The sequence below is a fragment of the Dryas octopetala genome, chromosome 8 (genome assembly GCF_963921425.1).
Source record: "Dryas octopetala chromosome 8, drDryOcto1.1, whole genome shotgun sequence".
Taxonomy (NCBI): domain Eukaryota; kingdom Viridiplantae; phylum Streptophyta; class Magnoliopsida; order Rosales; family Rosaceae; genus Dryas; species Dryas octopetala.
In genome coordinates, this window is record NC_141373.1 from 17135836 (window position 1) to 17157276 (window position 21441).

The 21441-nt window shown below is 40.7% G+C and overlaps 1 protein-coding gene across 1 annotated transcript; it reads left to right on the plus strand.

The window, feature by feature from the left end:
* Positions 1 to 2328: 2328 nt before the first annotated feature.
* On the plus strand, positions 2329 to 8755 carry LOC147277689 (uncharacterized). The gene is made up of 3 exons (XM_086255693.1): positions 2329 to 2345; positions 3277 to 6275; positions 6750 to 8755. The coding sequence occupies exons 1-3, from the start codon at positions 2329 to 2331 to the stop codon at positions 8753 to 8755; spliced, it is 5022 nt and encodes a 1673-aa protein (XP_086111819.1).
* The last annotated feature ends 12686 nt before the right edge of the window (positions 8756 to 21441 follow it).

Here is a 21441-nt window from a genome sequence, read left to right on the forward strand (position 1 = left end):
GGTTTAGTGTCTTTGACTATTTCACAGCTAAACCTAACAGATAAACTAGATGCAATTACCCTAAGGTGGCCAGTCAAAGGATGCAAACAACTAGTGACGGGGGTTCTAATAGATAGTGGAAATTTAATACGTGCAAACATCAAACTAACAGACCAAGAGACGGATAAACGATTTGTTAAAGCATACGAATCCATTAATCGACCTACAACTAACATGCAAGATAGAATAACTAACCTACATAATTAAATAAAACAAATAAAAGTAAAACAGCAACCAATAAATAAAATCCCAATTCATGCTTGTTAACGGAAATCAGAAACGCAAAATTAAAGAAATTAAAAGCATAAACAAATGGAACTTAGCAACATGAATTGAAAGCAATAAAGAGATAACTAAATAAAACCAGATTGCAAATATTAAATAACAATTAATTAAAATCAGAACCAAAGCTATAAACTAATTAAATTCAGAAACTTAAATTAAATAAATTCAGAAACCAATATCCAACATTAAATCTGAAACTAGAATGAAAAAGAAAACAAAAATCAGAGGTGCAACAAATGGGGCCTGCGGCAAGGAGGGAGGAAGAAGGAGGCACCTAGCACAAGCAATTGGCTCACGGCAAGGTGAGCTTGGGCTTGCGGCAGCAGGTGGTCCTTCCCTCTCACTTGTCACGCCACCCTCTCTCTAAGTCTCTCTCTGAATTTGGCTCACCTTACAAGAGAAATAAAAGCTGAAAATAAAACCCTAAAACAGAAAAATAAAACTAGGAGGGAGAGAGAGATTTCGGCTGGAGGAGGAGAGAAAAATAATGTCTAAAAGGTGTCTCTAAAAGTCTGAATGAGGAGGTTTAAATAGGAGGAGCCTTCCTTGAGAGGCAAGGAAGAGGAAACATGCGGCTGCTAGGTTTCCCTTTCCTAGTGCCTTGCGGCTTCAGCTAGGGTTATCTGACCCTTGGGCTTGCGGCATGGGCTGGTCCCTTTGGGCTTGAGTGGCTCACGCCTAGCCTAGCTAGGGTCCCTCCTTGGCGCATGGGCTGATAGTCTTGGGCTTTGTTGGGTCCTTAAATGTTTGCATTTTAGGCCCTCTATCTTCATGTATTTAGTACTTAGTCCCTATATTTTATGTTATTTATTTGTGTTTTTCTCTTTTGTAGGTGGAAAGCCCATAGGAATTAAATGGATGCAAATCAGCCCATTTTGAGCTTAAATGAATATTTGCTGTTTAAATGGAAGCCCAAGATCAAGAGAGGGTCCAAGAGCATGAAGAAATGGAAGCCCAGCCCAAACCACATAGGAAGTGGCGTGGTTGCTAGAAGAAAAGGGCTGGCCGCACCTTGCAAGGCTTTCCTTTCCTAATTGGGCTCTTAAAAATCAGATTTGATATAACCTGATTTATTTCATTTTAATTCCTGATTTATTGGAGGCTCATTAGGGGAGGAAATCAGCTACATGCAACCCCATAGGGGTCAGCTACACCATGCGCAAGAGAGGGAAACCCTAGGGCCTTGCGCAAGTCACTTAAGCCCAAGAAGCCAAGCCCATGCCGCATCTTCCTAGCTTGGAAACCCTAGCTGGCCGCACATCCTTCCTTCCCAAAACCCTAGCTGCTGCACACCCTTATATATACATCTCTTTCTATCATTTTAGAGGTGCAGACACTTGGAAAAATCAGAAAATAGAGAGAGAGAGAGGCTGCTGGAGGCGTGAGCTTTCCTTGGGGTGTTTTCTCTTCTTCTTCTTCTTTTCTTGTAATTGTTAGATGAAAAACATGATTACGTGGCTGTTCTTGTTCTCTAGCATGAACTAATCACGTTTTCTAGGGCCTAGGATTCAGCCCTAGGCCGAATTTTCAATGGATTGGTGATGTAGTTGCTGTTTCTTTAATTCCATGGATTTGATGATTTTGATTTCACTTTTATCATTGTTCTCTATGTGTTTATAATCCTTGATTGATCACCTAGGGTTATTGCATCTAGAATTTAATCAATTTAGGGTGAGGACAACCAATCAGCCCCTAATACAAGTGATAAACAACTTAGGATTTAGTAATTGGCTGAATTCTAATTGTGTGAAATCGATACTAAAGCACCTAAGGTAGACGCCATGCCTTAGGGTTTTATTTGCATTCATAATCTCATTTGTGTGTTAATGGACCTTGCTGCGTTCTTAGGTAGATGCCATGCCTAGGTTGCATTTAGGGTACCAAACTAGGGTAGACGCCATGCACTAGTTTGTACATTTGGGGAATCATGCATTTCATGCTATGCCATAGGTGAATATGCGAATGCATTCATCAATAGAAATTAAAGGTTTCAGAAATTGCACCATGACATTGGATATGAGGTCTAGTGGTAAAGTCCTAGAGTCCTAGTTTCATCATCTATCTATTTTCACAAGATAATTTGCTGTTTTCATACTCTTTGCTAGTTGCGCATCTTAGTCTTTAAGTAGGTTTAATTTGCTGTTCTCAAGTCATACAAACCCCCTCCAATTTGTGTGTGCGTGTGTGTGTTTCATTTCAGTAAGTAGCTGCCCTAGGCGTGACAACTTGGGCAGCCACTTTTGTCTTATTTTCTTGTTTCTTTTTAGCATTTGGATTATCATTTAAAGATCAACAATAGTCCTCGTGGGATCGACCTTGCTTGCCATCTATATTATATATAGATTCGTGCACTGCGAGTATTTAAATTTAAAACGAACAGTTTTTGGCGCCGTTGCCGGGGACTAGTTTTGATCTTTGTGACAATCTTAGTGCGTTATTTTAGTGTTTTTATTTAGTGATTATTTGCTGTTTTCTTTTTATTAATTTAGTTTCCTTTCGTTTTGTTCTTGTGTCGTGAGTCATAAGTTGTAGGATTGTGTTTTGTTTTTCCTTTTTAACTTGTTTTGGTTTCTGATTTGGTTTTAGTTGTGCATCTGATTAGGAGGGTAAGTTTAAATTTAAATTCCTTGCCTTATTTGCATGATCTGATTTGGTGATTGTTTCCTAATTAGTTTGGGCTAATTAATTTCCAAGTTAGGTAGGATTGCATCTAATTAGGGAATTTGAATTTGAATTGATTCTTGTTTTAGTTTTCTAAATTTGATAATTTCCTTTTTAGTTTATTCACTTTGATTAATTGATTTTCCTTTTCTGTTTTTATTTTTCGTTTTATTTTCTAATTTTCGTATTTATTTAGTTAAATAATTTACTTATTTCAAAAAAAAAAAAAAAAAAAAAAAGAAGTCTTGTTGTTCAATTGTGGTTCTAACGTGTTTGTCTCTTATTTTGTAGGTACTTGTGCATGTCCCAGCCAGATCCTAATAAGTCAATTGAGGACACTTATTTGGATGAGAGATTAGCCGAAATCAGATTGTTTTGTGAAAGGAGTAAGGCAGAACTGGTTCGAGCAGCAACACGTCTACCTTTGCCATCCCCTACACCGTCTCCTACATCTTCATCAAGCTCTCACCAATTTGAAAAAGTTATGGCCGAGGAAGACAACGTGGAACACATGGGGGATCTAGACATCCCGACCATCCCTGCTTCCCCTTCGAGCATTGCCTTGCCACCTGCTGCAAGAAATTATGAGCTTAAATCTTCTCACTTTAATATGCTACCCTCTTTTCATGGTTTACCTAGTGAAGATCCGCTAACTCACCTTAAAGATATATTTAATGCTGTGAGCTTTTTGCCCTTGACAGGTGTGAATGAGAATCAACTCAAGATGAGGGTGTTTCCTTACACTCTGAAGGATAAAGCTAAGTTTTGGCTGAATTCTTTGAAACCTGGATCACTGAGGACTTGGGATGAAATTGAGAAGAAGTTCCTAGAAAAGTTCTTTTCATCTCAAAAGACGGATATGCTGCGAGATAAGATTATGCAGTTTTCTCAACAAGATGAGTCATTCTCAGAGGCTTGGGAGCGTTTTAATACATTGCTACTTCAATGTCCACATCATGGACTTCCTTTGAACTTATTGATGCGCATATTTTATAAAGGACTAACCCTTGCGAGTAGGAATGCTGTGATTAATTTTTCAGGTGGTTCTATCAGGAATAAGACAGCCCAGGAAGCCTCTGACCTCTATGAAGAGATGGCAAGAGAAACAATGCATTCAGATACTCGAGGTAAGTACGCTGGTGTTAATGAGGTCAATACTTCTAATAATCTTGCATCTAATGCGCAGATCGCTCGGCTGGAACGTAAGATGGATGTCATACTTGCCCTAAATCAGAAAGCTCCATCATTGGAGGTTTGCGCCATTTGTGCTACACCTGGACATGAAACGATTTCTTGCCCTCATGGTGCCGATTTCCCTGAGTTTGTGCAAGAACAGGCCAACATGTTGAACTCATATAATCAGAGGCCCAGAAATGATCCATTCTCTCCTACTTACAACCCAGGGTGGCGGAATCATCCCAATTTTAGGTGGAGTAATAACCAGAATCAGCAGCAGCCTCAAGGTTCATTTCCACAACATCAGGCACATCAGGGCTATCAACAACAACAGCCTCAGAAGAAGTCCTTGGAAGATTTGATTGCATCCATGGCTCAGAGCACACAGTCTTTCATTCAGAAATCAGAGACACATATGCAGAAGACTGATAGGGCCATTGCGAATCTTGAGCAACAGATGGGCCAGTTAGCTACCGCACTGAATCAAAGAGAGCCAGGGAGACTTCCAGGGCAAGTGATCATTAACCCCAAGAACAATGAGCAGGTGAATGCAATTACTCTCAGAGGGGGTAAGATAGTTGGGAAAGAGGAGAAAGAAGTTGTGGACGAAGGTGTCGAGTCAGAAGATGCACCTGAGATCATAGCCGAACCTGTTAAGGGTACCTTAGACTCTTCTGTGCCATCTTCAGGCAACCATGTGGTAGTTCCCAAGGGGTTTCCCTTACCTCAGGTACAATCTGACCCTTCTAAGTTGACTTCTATACATGCTCCTTTTCCTAGCAGGTTGCAGAAGGCTAAGAAAGAGGACCCTCTGAAGGGTGTTATGGAGATATTCAGGAAGGTGGAGATCAATATTCCCCTTCTAGATGCGATTAAGCAAGTGCCAAGGTATGCAAAGTTCCTCAAGGACTTGTGCACGAACAAGAGGAGGTTCAAGGAGTTCGAGACAGTGAAGGTCTCTGAGGAGGTTTCAGCAGTGCTTCAGAGGAAGCTACCTCCCAAGCTCAAGGACCCAGGCAGTTTCACTATCCCTTGTATCATTGGAGATTGTAGGTTTGAGAAAGCTCTCCTTGATTTAGGTGCTTCTGTGAATTTAATGCCATTTTCTGTGTATGAGACTCTGAATTTAGGTGAGCTGAAAGCGACATCTGTGAGTATCCAGTTAGCTGATAGATCAGTTAAGTACCCCAGAGGAATTTTGGAAGATGTACTTGTGAGAGTAGATGGATTGATATTGCCGGCTGATTTCCTAGTTTTGGAAATGGAGGCCGTACCTATGTATGAGGCACAATTACCCTTGATACTTGGTCGTCCCTTTATGGCCACTGCAGGTACAAAAATTGATGTTCAACAGGGTACACTAACTATGAATGTGCAGGGACAGACCATTGAGTTCAGAGTGTTTGAGGCACTCAAACTACCCAGTGATGAGCACGAGTGCTTTAGGGTGGATGTTATGGATTTGGTTTGTCAACAGGTGTTTAATGTGACTTGTAGCAGTGATCCGTTGGATAGAGCTTTGATTCATAGCCCTATGGCTGTGCATGAGGATGAGCAGGTTGAGAACATTTTGGCTCACTTAGAGGCCGTACCCCGCTGTTCAGGTATGTATATTTCTGCTTTTGAGCCTTTACCTGTTTCTGATACAAAACTTGTACCCTCTGTGTTGCAGGCACCTAAGCTAGAGTTGAAGGATTTGCCTGAGCATTTGAAGTATGCTTATTTGGGTGAGGGAAGCACATTACCTGTGATCATTGCTTCCAACCTCAATGCAGAGGAAGAGGAGAAATTGTTGAGAGTGCTGAGAGAGCACAAAACAGCGATTGGGTGGAGTATTGCAGATATCAAGGGAATCAGTCCCTCGAGGTGTATGCACAGGATATTGTTGGAGGATGGAGCTAAGCCGACTAGAGAGGCTCAGCGTAGACTCAACCCAGTGATGAAGGAAGTTGTGCTGAAAGAGGTGCTGAAGTTGCTTGATGTGGGTATTATTTATCCCATATCAGATAGCAAATGGGTGAGTCCGGTGCAGGTGGTTCCTAAAAAGTCTGGTGTTACAGTGGTTAGAAATGATGCAAATGAGCTGGTGCCAACTCGAGTACAGACAGGGTGGCGTGTCTGCATAGACTACAGGAAACTTAACTCAGGTACTCGGAAAGACCATTTCCCATTACCTTTTATTGATCAGATGTTGGAACGTCTTGCAGGTCATAGCCATTATTGCTTTCTAGATGGGTATTCAGGCTACAACCAGATAGCTATAGCCCCAGAGGACCAGGAGAAGACAACATTTACCTGTCCCTATGGCACTTTTGCCTACAGGCGCATGCCCTTTGGCTTGTGCAATGCTCCAGGTACTTTTCAGCGATGCATGATGAGCATTTTTTCCGATATGGTGGAGAATATAATAGAGGTATTTATGGATGACTTTAGTGTATTTGGTTCTTCTTATGATAAATGCCTACATAATCTTGCTTTGGTTTTAGAAAGATGCCAGGAATGCAATTTGGTTTTGAATTGGGAAAAGTGCCATTTTATGGTACAACAGGGTATTGTTCTTGGCCATGTCATATCCAGTAGAGGGATAGAGGTGGATAAGGCCAAGGTTGATCTGGTAAGTAATCTTCCACCACCTTTGACAGTTAAAGATGTGAGATCGTTTCTTGGTCATGCAGGTTTTTACAGGCGGTTCATTAAGGATTTTTCCCAGATAGCTCGGCCTTTGAGTAGATTGTTGGCCAAGGAGGTGCCGTTTGAATTCAATGAGGAGTGTCTAGCCGCATTTAACAGATTGAAGACTCTTCTCACATCAGCTCCAGTCATTATGCCTCCTGATTGGAGTTTGCCATTTGAGCTGATGTGCGATGCTTCTGATTATGCTGTGGGAGCTGTGTTAGGGCAGAGAGTGAACAAGATACCACATGTTATCTACTACGCCAGTCGGACTCTCAACGATGCCCAGCTGAATTATTCCACCACAGAGAAGGAGCTTTTGGCTGTCATTTTTGCTTTAGAAAAATTTAGGTCATATCTGATTGGGACTAAAGTGATTGTGTTTTCTGATCATGCAGCGCTTAGGTACCTTCTACAGAAGAAAGATGCGAAGCCCAGGCTGATTAGATGGATTTTGTTGCTCCAGGAGTTTGACCTAGAGATCAAAGATAAGAAGGGCTCAGAGAATGTGGTGGCGGATCACCTTAGTCGATTGGTGCACAGTTCTACTGCAGAGGAGGACATCCTCCCTCTGAATGAGCGATTCCCAGATGAGCAGTTGTTCTCATTGTCTGTTTATGTTCCTTGGTACTCTGATATTGTTAATTATATTGTTACAGGAGAACTTCCAGGTGATATACAGAGAGCTCAGAAGGAGAAGCTCATCAGCACGGCTAAGTACTATATATGGGATGATCCATATCTATTTAAGTGGTGCCCCGACCAGATCATCAGAAGGTGTGTGCCAGAATCTGAGTTTCAGTCTATACTAACTTTTTGCCATTCTGATGCATGTGGAGGACATGGTGGAGCAAAGAAGACGGCTCTAAAAGTGTTGCAGTGTGGTTTTTACTGGCCTAGTTTGTTCAAGGATGCTTATACATTCTGCACCACTTGTGATAGGTGCCAAAAGTTGGGTAACATTTCTTCACGAAATCAAATGCCTCTTAACCCCATTCTTATTGTTGAGATTTTTGATGTCTGGGGCATTGATTTCATGGGCCCATTTCCGTCTTCCAAGGGTTATTTGTATATCTTGCTTGCGGTTGATTATGTGTCGAAATGGGTTGAAGCAATTCCATCCAAGACTAATGATTCTAGAGTTGTCCTCAGATTTCTTAAGGATCATATTTTTGCAAGATTTGGCGCTCCCAGGGCTATTATTAGTGATGGAGGATCTCACTTCAACAACAGGTTATTTGCGGCTTTGCTGAGCAAATATGGTATCAAGCATAAGGTTTGTACACCTTATCACCCCCAGACAAGTGGACAGGCTGAGATCTGTAATAGGGAAATTAAGCAAATTTTGGAGAAGACTGTGAGCCCCTCCCTGAAAGATTGGTCAGATCGCCTCTTAGATGCTCTATGGGCTTATCGTACAGCGTATAAGACTCCCATTGGTATGTCCCCGTACAGGTTGGTTTTTGGTAAGCCATGTCATTTACCTGTCGAATTAGAGCATAAAGCATATTGGGCTATTAAACATTTCAATTTTAAGATGAACGAGGCAGGTGAGCATAGGAAGCTACAATTGAGTGAGTTGGAAGAACTCAGGAATGAGGCTTATGAGAGTTCTAGGATTTACAAAGACAAGACTAAGGCCTACCATGACAAGGCCATTTTGAGGAAACATTTCGAAGTGGGTCAGAAAGTCTTGCTTTACAATTCTCGCCTCAGACTCTTTCCAGGTAAACTTCGTTCTCGATGGTATGGTCCATTTACTGTTACTAATGTTTACCCTTATGGTGCAGTGGAGGTCTGCAATCCAAAGACAAAGAATACATTCAAGGTGAATGGTCATCGGCTTAAGCATTACTTGGAGGCTAATATGGAGCGTTCAGAGGAGAACATGCTCTTGGAGGATCCTGTTCCATTAGCATGATGTACTACCAAGTCTGGCTGAAGACTCTAAACTTAGCGCTGATTGGGAGGCAACCCAACATTTGGAGAGAAGAGACATTGCCCTCTGGCTGTTTGCATGGATATCAGGGAGTTCTTAACCTTGTGCTTTCCTTTAGTTTTTTTTTTTTTGTTGGTTGTGGTCTGTTTTTAGGTCATTAGAGTATTTGTCTTCCTAACTTGAATGATTCATTGCATGCTTAGTTCGAAACATTGAGGACAATGTTTCATTTAAGTTTGGGGGAAGAATTTTAGGTTTAGGTTTTGAGATTTTTGTTCAAATTTTTGAAAAATACCAAAAATATTTTTGTTTTTATGGCCTTTAGGTTCCTGTCCACCACTGATGAATTGCAAATGCTTTGATCTTGCATACTTTGGTCGAATTGATGAAACCAGTTCTTTTGATTATTCTTTTGACATATAACTCATTTTGAGCATATTTGAGCTATCTTTGTGTGGATTACAATACCGGTATAGTTTAGACTGAAAGTGATTGCATAACTTGTATGATCTAAGCTTCTAGTGAAACTTATACACCCTTTGTGAGATTTGAGCCTTAATGCTTCTGTTTTGAGGGTTATATGCTAATACTCCATATGTTCATTGAATATCTAGAGTTTGCATGATCTCATTAGTTTTCACTTGATCAAATGCTTGAAATGTGCATCATTTTAAATCAAATGATAGAACTTCCATCTCAATTTAATTGAAGCATGTTGTAACTACATGGAACCTAGGAAATGATTTAGGCCTTCTTTGTCTCGTTTGTGCCATTCTAGCCATCCTTTTTGTGTTAATTTATACCCCTAGTTGCCCTGTTGAGCCTTGTCAGCCTTTTTGTTTCTTAACCATGTTACCCGTGCCAGCCCCTAGTTTGGGGGAAGTACCTTTCCGTTGTGTGTATCTACCCATACTTAAGGGATTGTAGAGAACTGGTTTAGGATAATTGTTCATTTGTGTGCAAGGCTTGGGAATAATGTGGAAAAAGAAAAGAAAAGGAGTTGAATATGTTGCCGTGCCCAAAAGAAAATAGAAAAAAAAAGAAAAGAAAAAAAAAGAAAAGAAAGTGAAAAGGGTAGGCATGAGTTTCACAAGTGTGCAAATTCAAGAATGCAAGCCTTGTTGCCAAAGTGTATAAGAATGAAATGACAACGTAAAACCTGATTCTCTATGGTTCCCTTAAGTCTTTGTGTTTTCCATACCTTTCTTGTTAAAACCCTTCACCGTTAGCCCCATTACAACCCATATGTAAAAGTCCTATATGATCTTAGGTGAAGTGTAGTCTTAATGTGGAGATTAGATGGGATGGAAGCATATTGTATTTTGATTTGATTTCGGGTATTTGGTATCTTTCATGAGATCATTATTCTTTCACTTGTGCTTTCGTTCTTACATATATGTGAGTAATTTGAATTTGTTTGCATAAACTCGCTCACATATGATTTTTGAGTGAATCACTATTTAACCAAAATCTCAGTGCTTTATTTTGTGAGTGACTATCTTTGTGAGAATTGAAGTGACACTAGCTGCTTATGATTACTCAAGTTGCTTGAAAGTTCAGATTGAAAACTATGTTGATATTGTCTTACGCACATGATGCTTTAACCTTGTTGATTGTGAGTTAATGTTGGCATTTGGTAATCTCTGGAACTAGTATGTAATCTATTTGACTGAGTTATGAATGATCAAGCATACCTGAGATTTTTGGTGGACGGTTAGGTTGTTTTTGGAGTCTTAGTGTAGTTTTGTTTTGTTTTGCTAGGGACTAGCAAATGTTAAGTTTGGGGGAATTTGTTGGGTCCTTAAATGTTTGCATTTTAGGCCCTCTATCTTCATGTATTTAGTACTTAGTCCCTATATTTTATGTTATTTATTTGTGTTTTTCTCTTTTGTAGGTGGAAAGCCCATAGGAATTAAATGGATGCAAATCAGCCCATTTTGAGCTTAAATGAATATTTGCTGTTTAAATGGAAGCCCAAGATCAAGAGAGGGTCCAAGAGCATGAAGAAATGGAAGCCCAGCCCAAACCACATAGGAAGTGGCGTGGTTGCTAGAAGAAAAGGGCTGGCCGCACCTTGCAAGGCTTTCCTTTCCTAATTGGGCTCTTAAAAATCAGATTTGATATAACCTGATTTATTTCATTTTAATTCCTGATTTATTGGAGGCTCATTAGGGGAGGAAATCAGCTACATGCAACCCCATAGGGGTCAGCTACACCATGCGCAAGAGAGGGAAACCCTAGGGCCTTGCGCAAGTCACTTAAGCCCAAGAAGCCAAGCCCATGCCGCATCTTCCTAGCTTGGAAACCCTAGCTGGCCGCACATCCTTCCTTCCCAAAACCCTAGCTGCTGCACACCCTTATATATACATCTCTTTCTATCATTTTAGAGGTGCAGACACTTGGAAAAATCAGAAAATAGAGAGAGAGAGAGGCTGCTGGAGGCGTGAGCTTTCCTTGGGGTGTTTTCTCTTCTTCTTCTTCTTTTCTTGTAATTGTTAGATGAAAAACATGATTACGTGGCTGTTCTTGTTCTCTAGCATGAACTAATCACGTTTTCTAGGGCCTAGGATTCAGCCCTAGGCCGAATTTTCAATGGATTGGTGATGTAGTTGCTGTTTCTTTAATTCCATGGATTTGATGATTTTGATTTCACTTTTATCATTGTTCTCTATGTGTTTATAATCCTTGATTGATCACCTAGGGTTATTGCATCTAGAATTTAATCAATTTAGGGTGAGGACAACCAATCAGCCCCTAATACAAGTGATAAACAACTTAGGATTTAGTAATTGGCTGAATTCTAATTGTGTGAAATCGATACTAAAGCACCTAAGGTAGACGCCATGCCTTAGGGTTTTATTTGCATTCATAATCTCATTTGTGTGTTAATGGACCTTGCTGCGTTCTTAGGTAGATGCCATGCCTAGGTTGCATTTAGGGTACCAAACTAGGGTAGACGCCATGCACTAGTTTGTACATTTGGGGAATCATGCATTTCATGCTATGCCATAGGTGAATATGCGAATGCATTCATCAATAGAAATTAAAGGTTTCAGAAATTGCACCATGACATTGGATATGAGGTCTAGTGGTAAAGTCCTAGAGTCCTAGTTTCATCATCTATCTATTTTCACAAGATAATTTGCTGTTTTCATACTCTTTGCTAGTTGCGCATCTTAGTCTTTAAGTAGGTTTAATTTGCTGTTCTCAAGTCATACAAACCCCCTCCAATTTGTGTGTGCGTGTGTGTGTTTCATTTCAGTAAGTAGCTGCCCTAGGCGTGACAACTTGGGCAGCCACTTTTGTCTTATTTTCTTGTTTCTTTTTAGCATTTGGATTATCATTTAAAGATCAACAATAGTCCTCGTGGGATCGACCTTGCTTGCCATCTATATTATATATAGATTCGTGCACTGCGAGTATTTAAATTTAAAACGAACAGGCTTCCATGTTGGGCTTCAGCTGCTTGCACAAGATGGGCTAGGGTTTCACTCCATGGGCTTCCATCTTGGGCTTGTCACCTTGGGCTTGCGCATGGCCCCTTGTCTTGCTAGGGTTTGCATGGCATGCATGGGCTGCCATCTTCCTCCTTGCGTGTGGCTTTTGGGCTGCTAGGGTTTGGGCCCATGCATGTGCATGCATGGCCCACTTGGTTCGGCATCCCTAGGGCCCATGGGCCCTCCACTTTTGACTTCCCATTTTGCCCCTCATTTCCATTTGAATTCAAATTCATTTCTTCCCTCCATTCATTTCCATGGATGTCCACCACCTTCTGGAAGCTTCTGGAACCTTGAAAAACATTTCCTGGTGCAACTAGGATTTCTTGAAAATGAGAGATTCCTTATCCATTTCGACTTCTCGTAATGACCATATTGCCCCTGGGGTCTCCTAGTGTCACTAGGACTCCTTTCCCTAGTTGGGTTAGACTTCCTAGTTCGACCAGGAATTCCTGTTTGAATCAGGATTTCACATTTCTGGCTCCGCAATGATGGTTCTGGACTTGATGTTTCCTAGTGTGACTAGGAATCCTCATTTGACTAGGATTTCTGCACTTTTCCTGGTTTGACCAGGATTTGTCCCAAAATGGCTCCATTTGCTTCTTTTTATCATTTCTGCTTCATTTGACCTGAAAACGCAAAAACAAGACAAGAAACACAAAATAGCGAGTTCTAACACTCTAGGTTAAGGAATTAGTATCATAAAGTGATGCAAAATGCACACTCATCACACCCCCAAACTTAGATTTTGCTAGTCCTCGAGCAAATAAAGGAAAGAAAAGACTCAAGACTGACTCTAACATCCCAACAACTGAATTCATGCGCACAACCATTAATCACATAAGAAAGCAAGGCATATAAATGGTATTCTTCAAATTCTAATAACATTTCAAATAACATACCTCGCTCCTCTATTGTCATATAGGCCATCCTTGACACAAATCCAAGTTTTAGACAAACAAAACTAAATCAATACATACATAATAGATTCAACTCCAATCCTCACTATGGCATACTCTCAATGATAAACACTCAAGAATTGGGTTGATATGTGCACTCAAAAGTATATGTGAGAGGAAATATGTAACAAAAACAATTAGCTCACATATGTACATGAAATAAAAGCACATTTTAGAAAGAATACTGATCTCATGAAAGGAATACAAATGCTTGAAATAGAATCAATAGCCATAGGCTCCCTTTCTTGAATAGACTCCACATAAGTATAATACACACTCTTGAGATCAGCTAGGGCTTTAATAGGGTTATAATGAAGGCTTAGGCTAGGATAGGGTATTGAAATGAAAAGGAAACACAAAGGGCTAATTTCATGGAATTGCAAGCATCACTAGAACATTCTGAGGTACACTTTGCTTCTTTGCACTTCATAGCTCAATTTGAACTCTTTTTGCTCACTTTTTCTTTTGAAACCGTCCCATCTTTTTTTCTTTGATTCCTTTTCTTTCTTTTTTTTTTCTTTTCTTTGGGTACGGCATACATACTTTTATGACACATTTTTGTATAAGCTATGCATTTTCACTTCTTTTTCACCTCAATCAACATATAAACAACTTGCAACACCATGAAAGGGGTAAAAAGGGGTGGTACACCCCCAAACTTAGGGTTTGGTATGGGGTAACAAAGAAAACGGCTTAAAAGGCTCAAAAATGGGTAACTAAGGATAAAACATGTAATGGGTAGGCTTTCAGGCTATGGGGTACACAAACAGGGCCTAAATTCATTTCTCAAGAGTTATGCAAATACGGCATGCTTTGTATACACAAGAAAAGAGTTCTAGCTTATTGATTCAAGATTATGCATATTCCAAGCAAATGACCAAATGAAAGACAATGAGATCAAAACAACGACTTATATGACAATGATAGAATCAGAGTGGCGCGCAACACTCAAGAATTGAAGAACAAGGCTCAAAAGCTCACTTAGGTCATGCAAGTCTACTCTATTATGCATATAATCATTAGTAATGCTAATCACAACCTAAATTCATATCAACAAGGCCAAATGACATAGAATTGCAAGATATGTTATGGAACACTATTAGAATGAAAAGAACACCAAATATACACACAATACTCAAACATGCTCATAACAATCATGCACACTCAAATCAATTTGTTGGGGACTCAAAACGACCTGAAACAACCAAAATGACTCAAAACTTTTTGCTTTTAAAACGATGTCGCACACTTCAAAAGAATCACATCCATCACTAAGGTGAATGAGATCTAATGAAAACGTGCATTTTGATGTGGGTTTTGACACCCTAAGTTTAAAAACAAAAGAAAAAGTTTTTTCCTAACCTAAAAACACCTAAAAACACTAAAAACGAAATTTTTTTTTTTTCTTTTTCTAAAAAACACTCAAAAACACTTAAAACACTCTAAACACTTGTTCTAACCTAAAAACACTAACAAATGACAATTGCCCTTCCCCCCACACTTAAATGATACATTGCCCTCAATGTATATGAAATAAATGCAAGAATGATCAAATTAAGCGAAACGGGAAATAGCAAACATCCAAAACCAAATAAACACACCAAAATGAAAAGTTGTCTTATGAAGCGAAATAAAGAAACTGTTTACTTGCGTACGCAAGCGTGGACACTCCAAGGGTAGGCGCGGCCTCCTTGGTCCTCAATGACTTCTCCTCCATTATTCGAAACAAAAACTTGGGTTGCCTCCCAATAAGCGCTTGTTTTTCTGTCTTCAGCCTGACATTGCCATCTCCTTTACTTACGTCCTTTCCTCTTCCTCTTGCCATTGCTACTCTCGGCATTCCCTAGGAACGAACTGAGGAAGCTCTCCATCTCGGACTTCTCCTCTCCATAAAAAGTGACCTCCTCGTTTTCTGGCATCTCGGAAGTGAGCACATACAGCTCTCGCTTGGTGTAGTGCCGAATTGTCATGGCGTTCTCCAATGCTTTGTACTCCATGTTAGAGGTGCACAAAAATGGTCTTCCAAGAATAATAGAGACATCGCCCGGAATTGTCGGCACATCTAGCACTATGAAATCAGAGGGGATTAGTAATTTACGACATTTAACCAAAACATCCACAAGCATACCACAAGCTTTTTGGGCTGAAGAGTTGGCGAAGCGAATGTCCACATCAAATGGTTGCAAATCAGCCTCCTTAAATCCAAGCCTCTCGAACACAACCAGCGGCATGACATTGATAGCTGAACCACTGTCAACTAAGGCATTGGTGATCTTATGCTCCCCTATGCTGCATGATATGACCAACGAGCCCGGATCCTTCTTCTTGCTTGGAAAAGATGCAAAGAGATAACCACAAATCTCCCTAGGAACATTGTGACCATGCCCTTGCTCCTCAACCTTCTTCTCAATAGATTTCAACTCCCTCATGGTTGCTGGAAATTTGGTGATGTCAATGTCCGGAATGAGGGGAATCACACGTGTATCAGCTTTCTCCTCTCTCATTTCTGGATCCTCCTCTTCCTCACTATCCATGATCTCAATCACCTCCTTCACCTCCTTAGTCTTGACCACTCTAACTCTTTTTCTTGGAGTAGTCCTCAAAATAGCATTTACATGCTCCTCATTCTTCGGGTTGACGATGGGCTGACTAGGCAACTTCCCCTTCGGTTGAGTGGGCAGCGAGGGTGCTGAAAAGTGACTCAAGGGCTGCGGCACATTCTCGTTTGCTTCATCCATTTCGACGCTTCCAATATCCTCACTACTCGAATCTGATGCGCTAGGTAGAGGGCTGCCTTGAGATGTACCTAAAGTTTCCTTTTTTGAGCCTCTCCAACCTTGCAACAAGTTCAAGGTTCATAAAATACACCTAATCAAGAGCAAACACGCAATCAGTAGAAAGACTGCTCATAAAGTCATGGCATTTATTAAAAACTAAAAATTAACCAAAACTGAAATCTAAATAATATAACCTAATTCTAATGACTAATTACACCAATTCATTGATATTAGACACCATTCCCCGGCAACGGCGCCAAAAACTTGTTGATGTGTTTTCTTAGAATAAAATAAACAATTATCTCATTCTAAGTTTACTCGCAAGTGCACGAATCGCATCAGTAGCAAAGCGTACAAGCACGAGGTCGATCCCACAGGGAATGGTTAATATACAACAAATCAGTGCAAGTAATCACTAGAATAACTAAATGGGGGATTTTGAAAGATGGAAACACACGCACACACACTTTATTCTATCTTGCAATGTTAATTTTCAGTTTCAAATCAGATAAGCATGCAATAACCATCCAAGGCTAATGACAGTTAATTTGAACACTACATATTAAAGTTTGACAGCTAAAAAGGTTTGGCTAGTTACTTTCTCGCCATTGTTCTCCTAATGCATAAACTAAGAGCTTCTTGGGCCTTCCTTAGCTAGTTAACCTACATGTTCCCTAGTTCAAGCTAAGGCAGCTGTTACCCATGCAGGAGTCATTAAGTTTTATGAGAACGTCAAACATGCACAACATATAAGCTTTGACTATTTCCTTATAGAGGTCGCCCAACCCCACTACCAAGAATAATCCCTTATTCCCTTGTTACTTGTGGTTTAGTGTCTTTGACTATTTCACAGCTAAACCTAACAGATAAACTAGATGCAATTACCCTAAGGTGGCCAGTCAAAGGATGCAAACAACTAGTGACGGGGGTTCTAATAGATAGTGGAAATTTAATACGTGCAAACATCAAACTAACAGACCAAGAGACGGATAAACGATTTGTTAAAGCATACGAATCCATTAATCGACCTACAACTAACATGCAAGATAGAATAACTAACCTACATAATTAAATAAAACAAATAAAAGTAAAACAGCAACCAATAAATAAAATCCCAATTCATGCTTGTTAACGGAAATCAGAAACGCAAAATTAAAGAAATTAAAAGCATAAACAAATGGAACTTAGCAACATGAATTGAAAGCAATAAAGAGATAACTAAATAAAATCAGATTGCAAAGATTAAATAACAATTAATTAAAATCAGAACCAAAGCTATAAACTAATTAAATTCAGAAACTTAAATTAAATAAATTCAGAAACCAATATCCAACATTAAATCTGAAACTAGAATGAAAAAGAAAACAAAAATCAGAGGTGCAACAAATGGGGCCTGCGGCAAGGAGGGAGGAAGAAGGAGGCACCTAGCACAAGCAATTGGCTCACGGCAAGGTGAGCTTGGGCTTGCGGCAGCAGGTGGTCCTTCCCTCTCACTTGTCACGCCACCCTCTCTCTAAGTCTCTCTCTGAATTTGGCTCACCTTACAAGAGAAATAAAAGCTGAAAATAAAACCCTAAAACAGAAAAATAAAACTAGGAGGGAGAGAGAGATTTCGGCTGGAGGAGGAGAGAAAAATAATGTCTAAAAGGTGTCTCTAAAAGTCTGAATGAGGAGGTTTAAATAGGAGGAGCCTTCCTTGAGAGGCAAGGAAGAGGAAACATGCGGCTGCTAGGTTTCCCTTTCCTAGTGCCTTGCGGCTTCAGCTAGGGTTATCTGACCCTTGGGCTTGCGGCATGGGCTGGTCCCTTTGGGCTTGAGTGGCTCACGCCTAGCCTAGCTAGGGTCCCTCCTTGGCGCATGGGCTGATAGTCTTGGGCTTCCATGTTGGGCTTCAGCTGCTTGCACAAGATGGGCTAGGGTTTCACTCCATGGGCTTCCATCTTGGGCTTGTCACCTTGGGCTTGCGCATGGCCCCTTGTCTTGCTAGGGTTTGCATGGCATGCATGCGCATGCATGGGCTGCCATCTTCCTCCTTGCGTGTGGCTTTTGGGCTGCTAGGGTTTGGGCCCATGCATGTGCATGCATGGCCCACTTGGTTCGGCATCCCTAGGGCCCATGGGCCTTCCACTTTTGACTTCCCATTTTGCCCCTCATTTCCATTTGAATTCAAATTCATTTCTTCCCTCCATTCATTTCCATGGATGTCCACCACCTTCTGGAAGCTTCTGGAACCTTGAAAAACATTTCCTGGTGCAACTAGGATTTCTTGAAAATGAGAGATTCCTTATCCATTTCGACTTCTCGTAATGACCATATTGCCCCTGGGGTCTCCTAGTGTCACTAGGACTCCTTTCCCTAGTTGGGTTAGACTTCCTAGTTCGACCAGGAATTCCTGTTTGAATCAGGATTTCACATTTCTGGCTCCGCAATGATGGTTCTGGACTTGATGTTTCCTAGTGTGACTAGGAATCCTCATTTGACTAGGATTTTTGCACTTTTCCTGGTTTGACCAGGATTTGTCCCAAAATGGCTCCATTTGCTTCTTTTTCTCATTTCTGCTTCATTTGACCTGAAAACGCAAAAACAAGACAAGAAACACAAAATAGCGAGTTCTAACACTCTAGGTTAAGGAATTAGTATCATAAAGTGATGCAAAATGCACACTCATCACTTACCCCCTCTGAGAGTAATTGCATTCACCTGCTCATTGTTCTTGGGGTTAATGATCACTTGCCCTGGAAGTCTCCCTGGCTCTCTTTGATTCAGTGCGGTAGCTAACTGGCCCATTTGTTGCTCAAGATTCTGTTGTATGTTTTCCTAGAGCAAATTAAATAACCTTTTCTGAGCTCCAGGTTAACTCGCAAGTGCACGAATCGCTAAGTAGCAAAGCTTACAAATACGAGGTCGATCCCACAGGGAATTGTACTAGTGTACGATTACTAACTCAATTAAATTCAATTAACCCAACTCTGACTCACACACGCAAATGGGGGGTTTTGATTGGTTTTTGAGACTAGAAAGACTAACAGATAAATGACAAAACTTTAAAATAATAACTGAATGAATTTGGATAAAACAATAATAAAGAAACACTAGGGGTCAGAATTCACCACTAGCATACCATTCACTCTACTATGGATATTAACAATCAATAAGTAAACATGTTGACAAAGTTCGTCTACTAAAAGGTTTGGCTAGTCACTTTTAGCAATTACTCCCCTTACTGTGCATAAACTAAGAGCTTCTTGGGCCTTCCTTAGCCAGTTAACTTGCATGTTCCCTAGTTCTAAGCTAAGGCAGCTGTTACCCATGCAAGAGTCGTTACGATCTGTGAGAGTGACAAACACATAGCGCATGGCTCCAAATTAATGTACTGTATGTCATCTATGATCTCTTTTCTCATGAATATTATCTTAGGATACCCACTTGTTGCCTATTGAAACTATCATCCTTTCGAGCTTATTTAGTTTCACAACAAATATCTAGATGCATGCAACCTAAGGTGATCAGTCAGAGATGCGAAACAAATAGATTCAATTTAAACAGAGATCCAAGATTTGTCAACATGTAAATAATTAAAAATCAATAATCCATAGTGAGAGTAAGCAGCATCGCTAGGGCTTCATCCTAGCCCTAGCCCAATATTCAGCTACACATAATTAAAATCCTAAATAAATAATGCATGATTAAAATAATGAAAATAAAAGAAAGGGAGAGAGATCAAGCCGGGGCAGCAAGGTGGAGGTGCGGCTGCAATGGTGGTGCGCAATGGGGCTGCTCGGCCTTGGGCTCCACGGCGAGGAGGCTGAGGTGCTCGGCAAGGTGGCAGCAAGGTGGTGATGGCGTGGCTGCTGGAGGTGGCTGCGGCTTGGTGGCGCAACTAGGTGGTGGTGGCTGCGGCTTGGCTTCACTTCCTCCTTCTTCCGTTCAGCACAAATTAAAGGAAAAACATGATAAAGTGGCTGCTAGTGTTCGGCCAGACAAGAGAAGAAAAAGAAAATAAAGAGAAGGGAGAGAGTGTGGGCTGCGGCTAGAGAAGAACAAGAGAGAGGGTGCTGCGGCTAGGGTTTGCTTCAGAAAATAAAAAGAAAGAGATGGTGGCTGCTGAAAATTAAAGAGGAGAGAAGAGAACTTCAGAACAGAACCCCTTTTCTGATTTTTAGAGATATATTTATAGAGGGGAGTGGGGCTGAGGTTTCTCTTTCTCTTCAATGTGGGATAAGTGCATTCCTTGCACACCAAGGCTTATAATTTTCGGCCAAGCATGGGCCTTGGGCTGATTTGGGCTCTTTTTGGGCGTAACTCCCTTTTCAGCTCGCGGAACTGCTGCGCTACCTCCACTAAAATGGCCATATCTTGAGCTAGAAAACTCGGAATTGAAATCCGTAAAATTCCCTGCGAAGCTAACATCCGTATCTTTCCAACCATATATGGCATGACATCTGATTCGATCTGTAGAAATACAGAATCACTGTCGAAATTTAGTGTCTAGTTTCCAGGGTTTTGACTTTTTCTTCAACTAGGACTCCTTGTGATCTTTGGCTTGTGGGCTGCATGACTTGGGCTTAAGTGACACACACCAGCCCCCTAGGGTTTTGCGCATGGCTGATAGGCTTGGGCTTGCGCATGGACTTCCTCTTGGGCTGGTGCATGCATGCATGCATGGCTCCTTCAAAATTCGGCATTGTATAGGCCCATGGCCCATTTGACTTGTTGACTTTTCATAGTTGACCCTTGACCATTCACTTTGACTTCCCATTTTGCCCCTCATCTCCATTTGAATTTGAATTCCTTTCTTCCCTCCATTTATTTCCATGGATGTCCACCACCTTCTAGAAGCTTCTGGAACCTTGACTTTGTAGAGTTGACTTTGACCAACATTTCCTAGTGTGACTAGGATTTCTTGTAAATGAAGGATTCCTTATCCATTTCGACTTCTCGTAATGACCATATTGCCCCTGGGGTCTCCTAGTGTCATTAGGACTCCTTTCCCTAGTAGGGTTAGGTTTCCTAGTTCAACCAGGATTTCCTGTTTCAATCAGGATTTCTCATTTCTGGCTCCGCAATGATGGTTCTGGACTTGATGTTTCCTAGTGTGACTAGGAATCCTCATTCGACTAAGATTTCGGCCCCTTTCCTGGTTTGACCAGGATTTCTCTTGTTTTCCTAGTTTGACTAGAAAATGTCTAAAAATGGTCCTTTTGGCTTCTTTTCTCTTCTTTGCTCATTTTATCCTATAAGAACAAAAACAAACTAACAACACACAAAATACCGAGTTGTTGCACTCTGAGTTAGGGAGTTAGTATCATAAAATAGTGTAAAATGAGCACTCAACACACCCCCAAACTTAGATTTTGCTAGTCCTCGAGCAAAAAGAATAAAGAAAAGACTCAAGACAAACTCAAAACATCCCAACACATGATTTTATCAGCACA

Coding starts and splice junctions, on each gene's coding strand:
- LOC147277689 (XM_086255693.1), top strand. Junction 6,276..6,749: donor TCGAGTACAGACAGGGTGGC/GTGTCTGCATAG, acceptor GTAGAGGGATAG/AGGTGGATAAGGCCAAGGTT.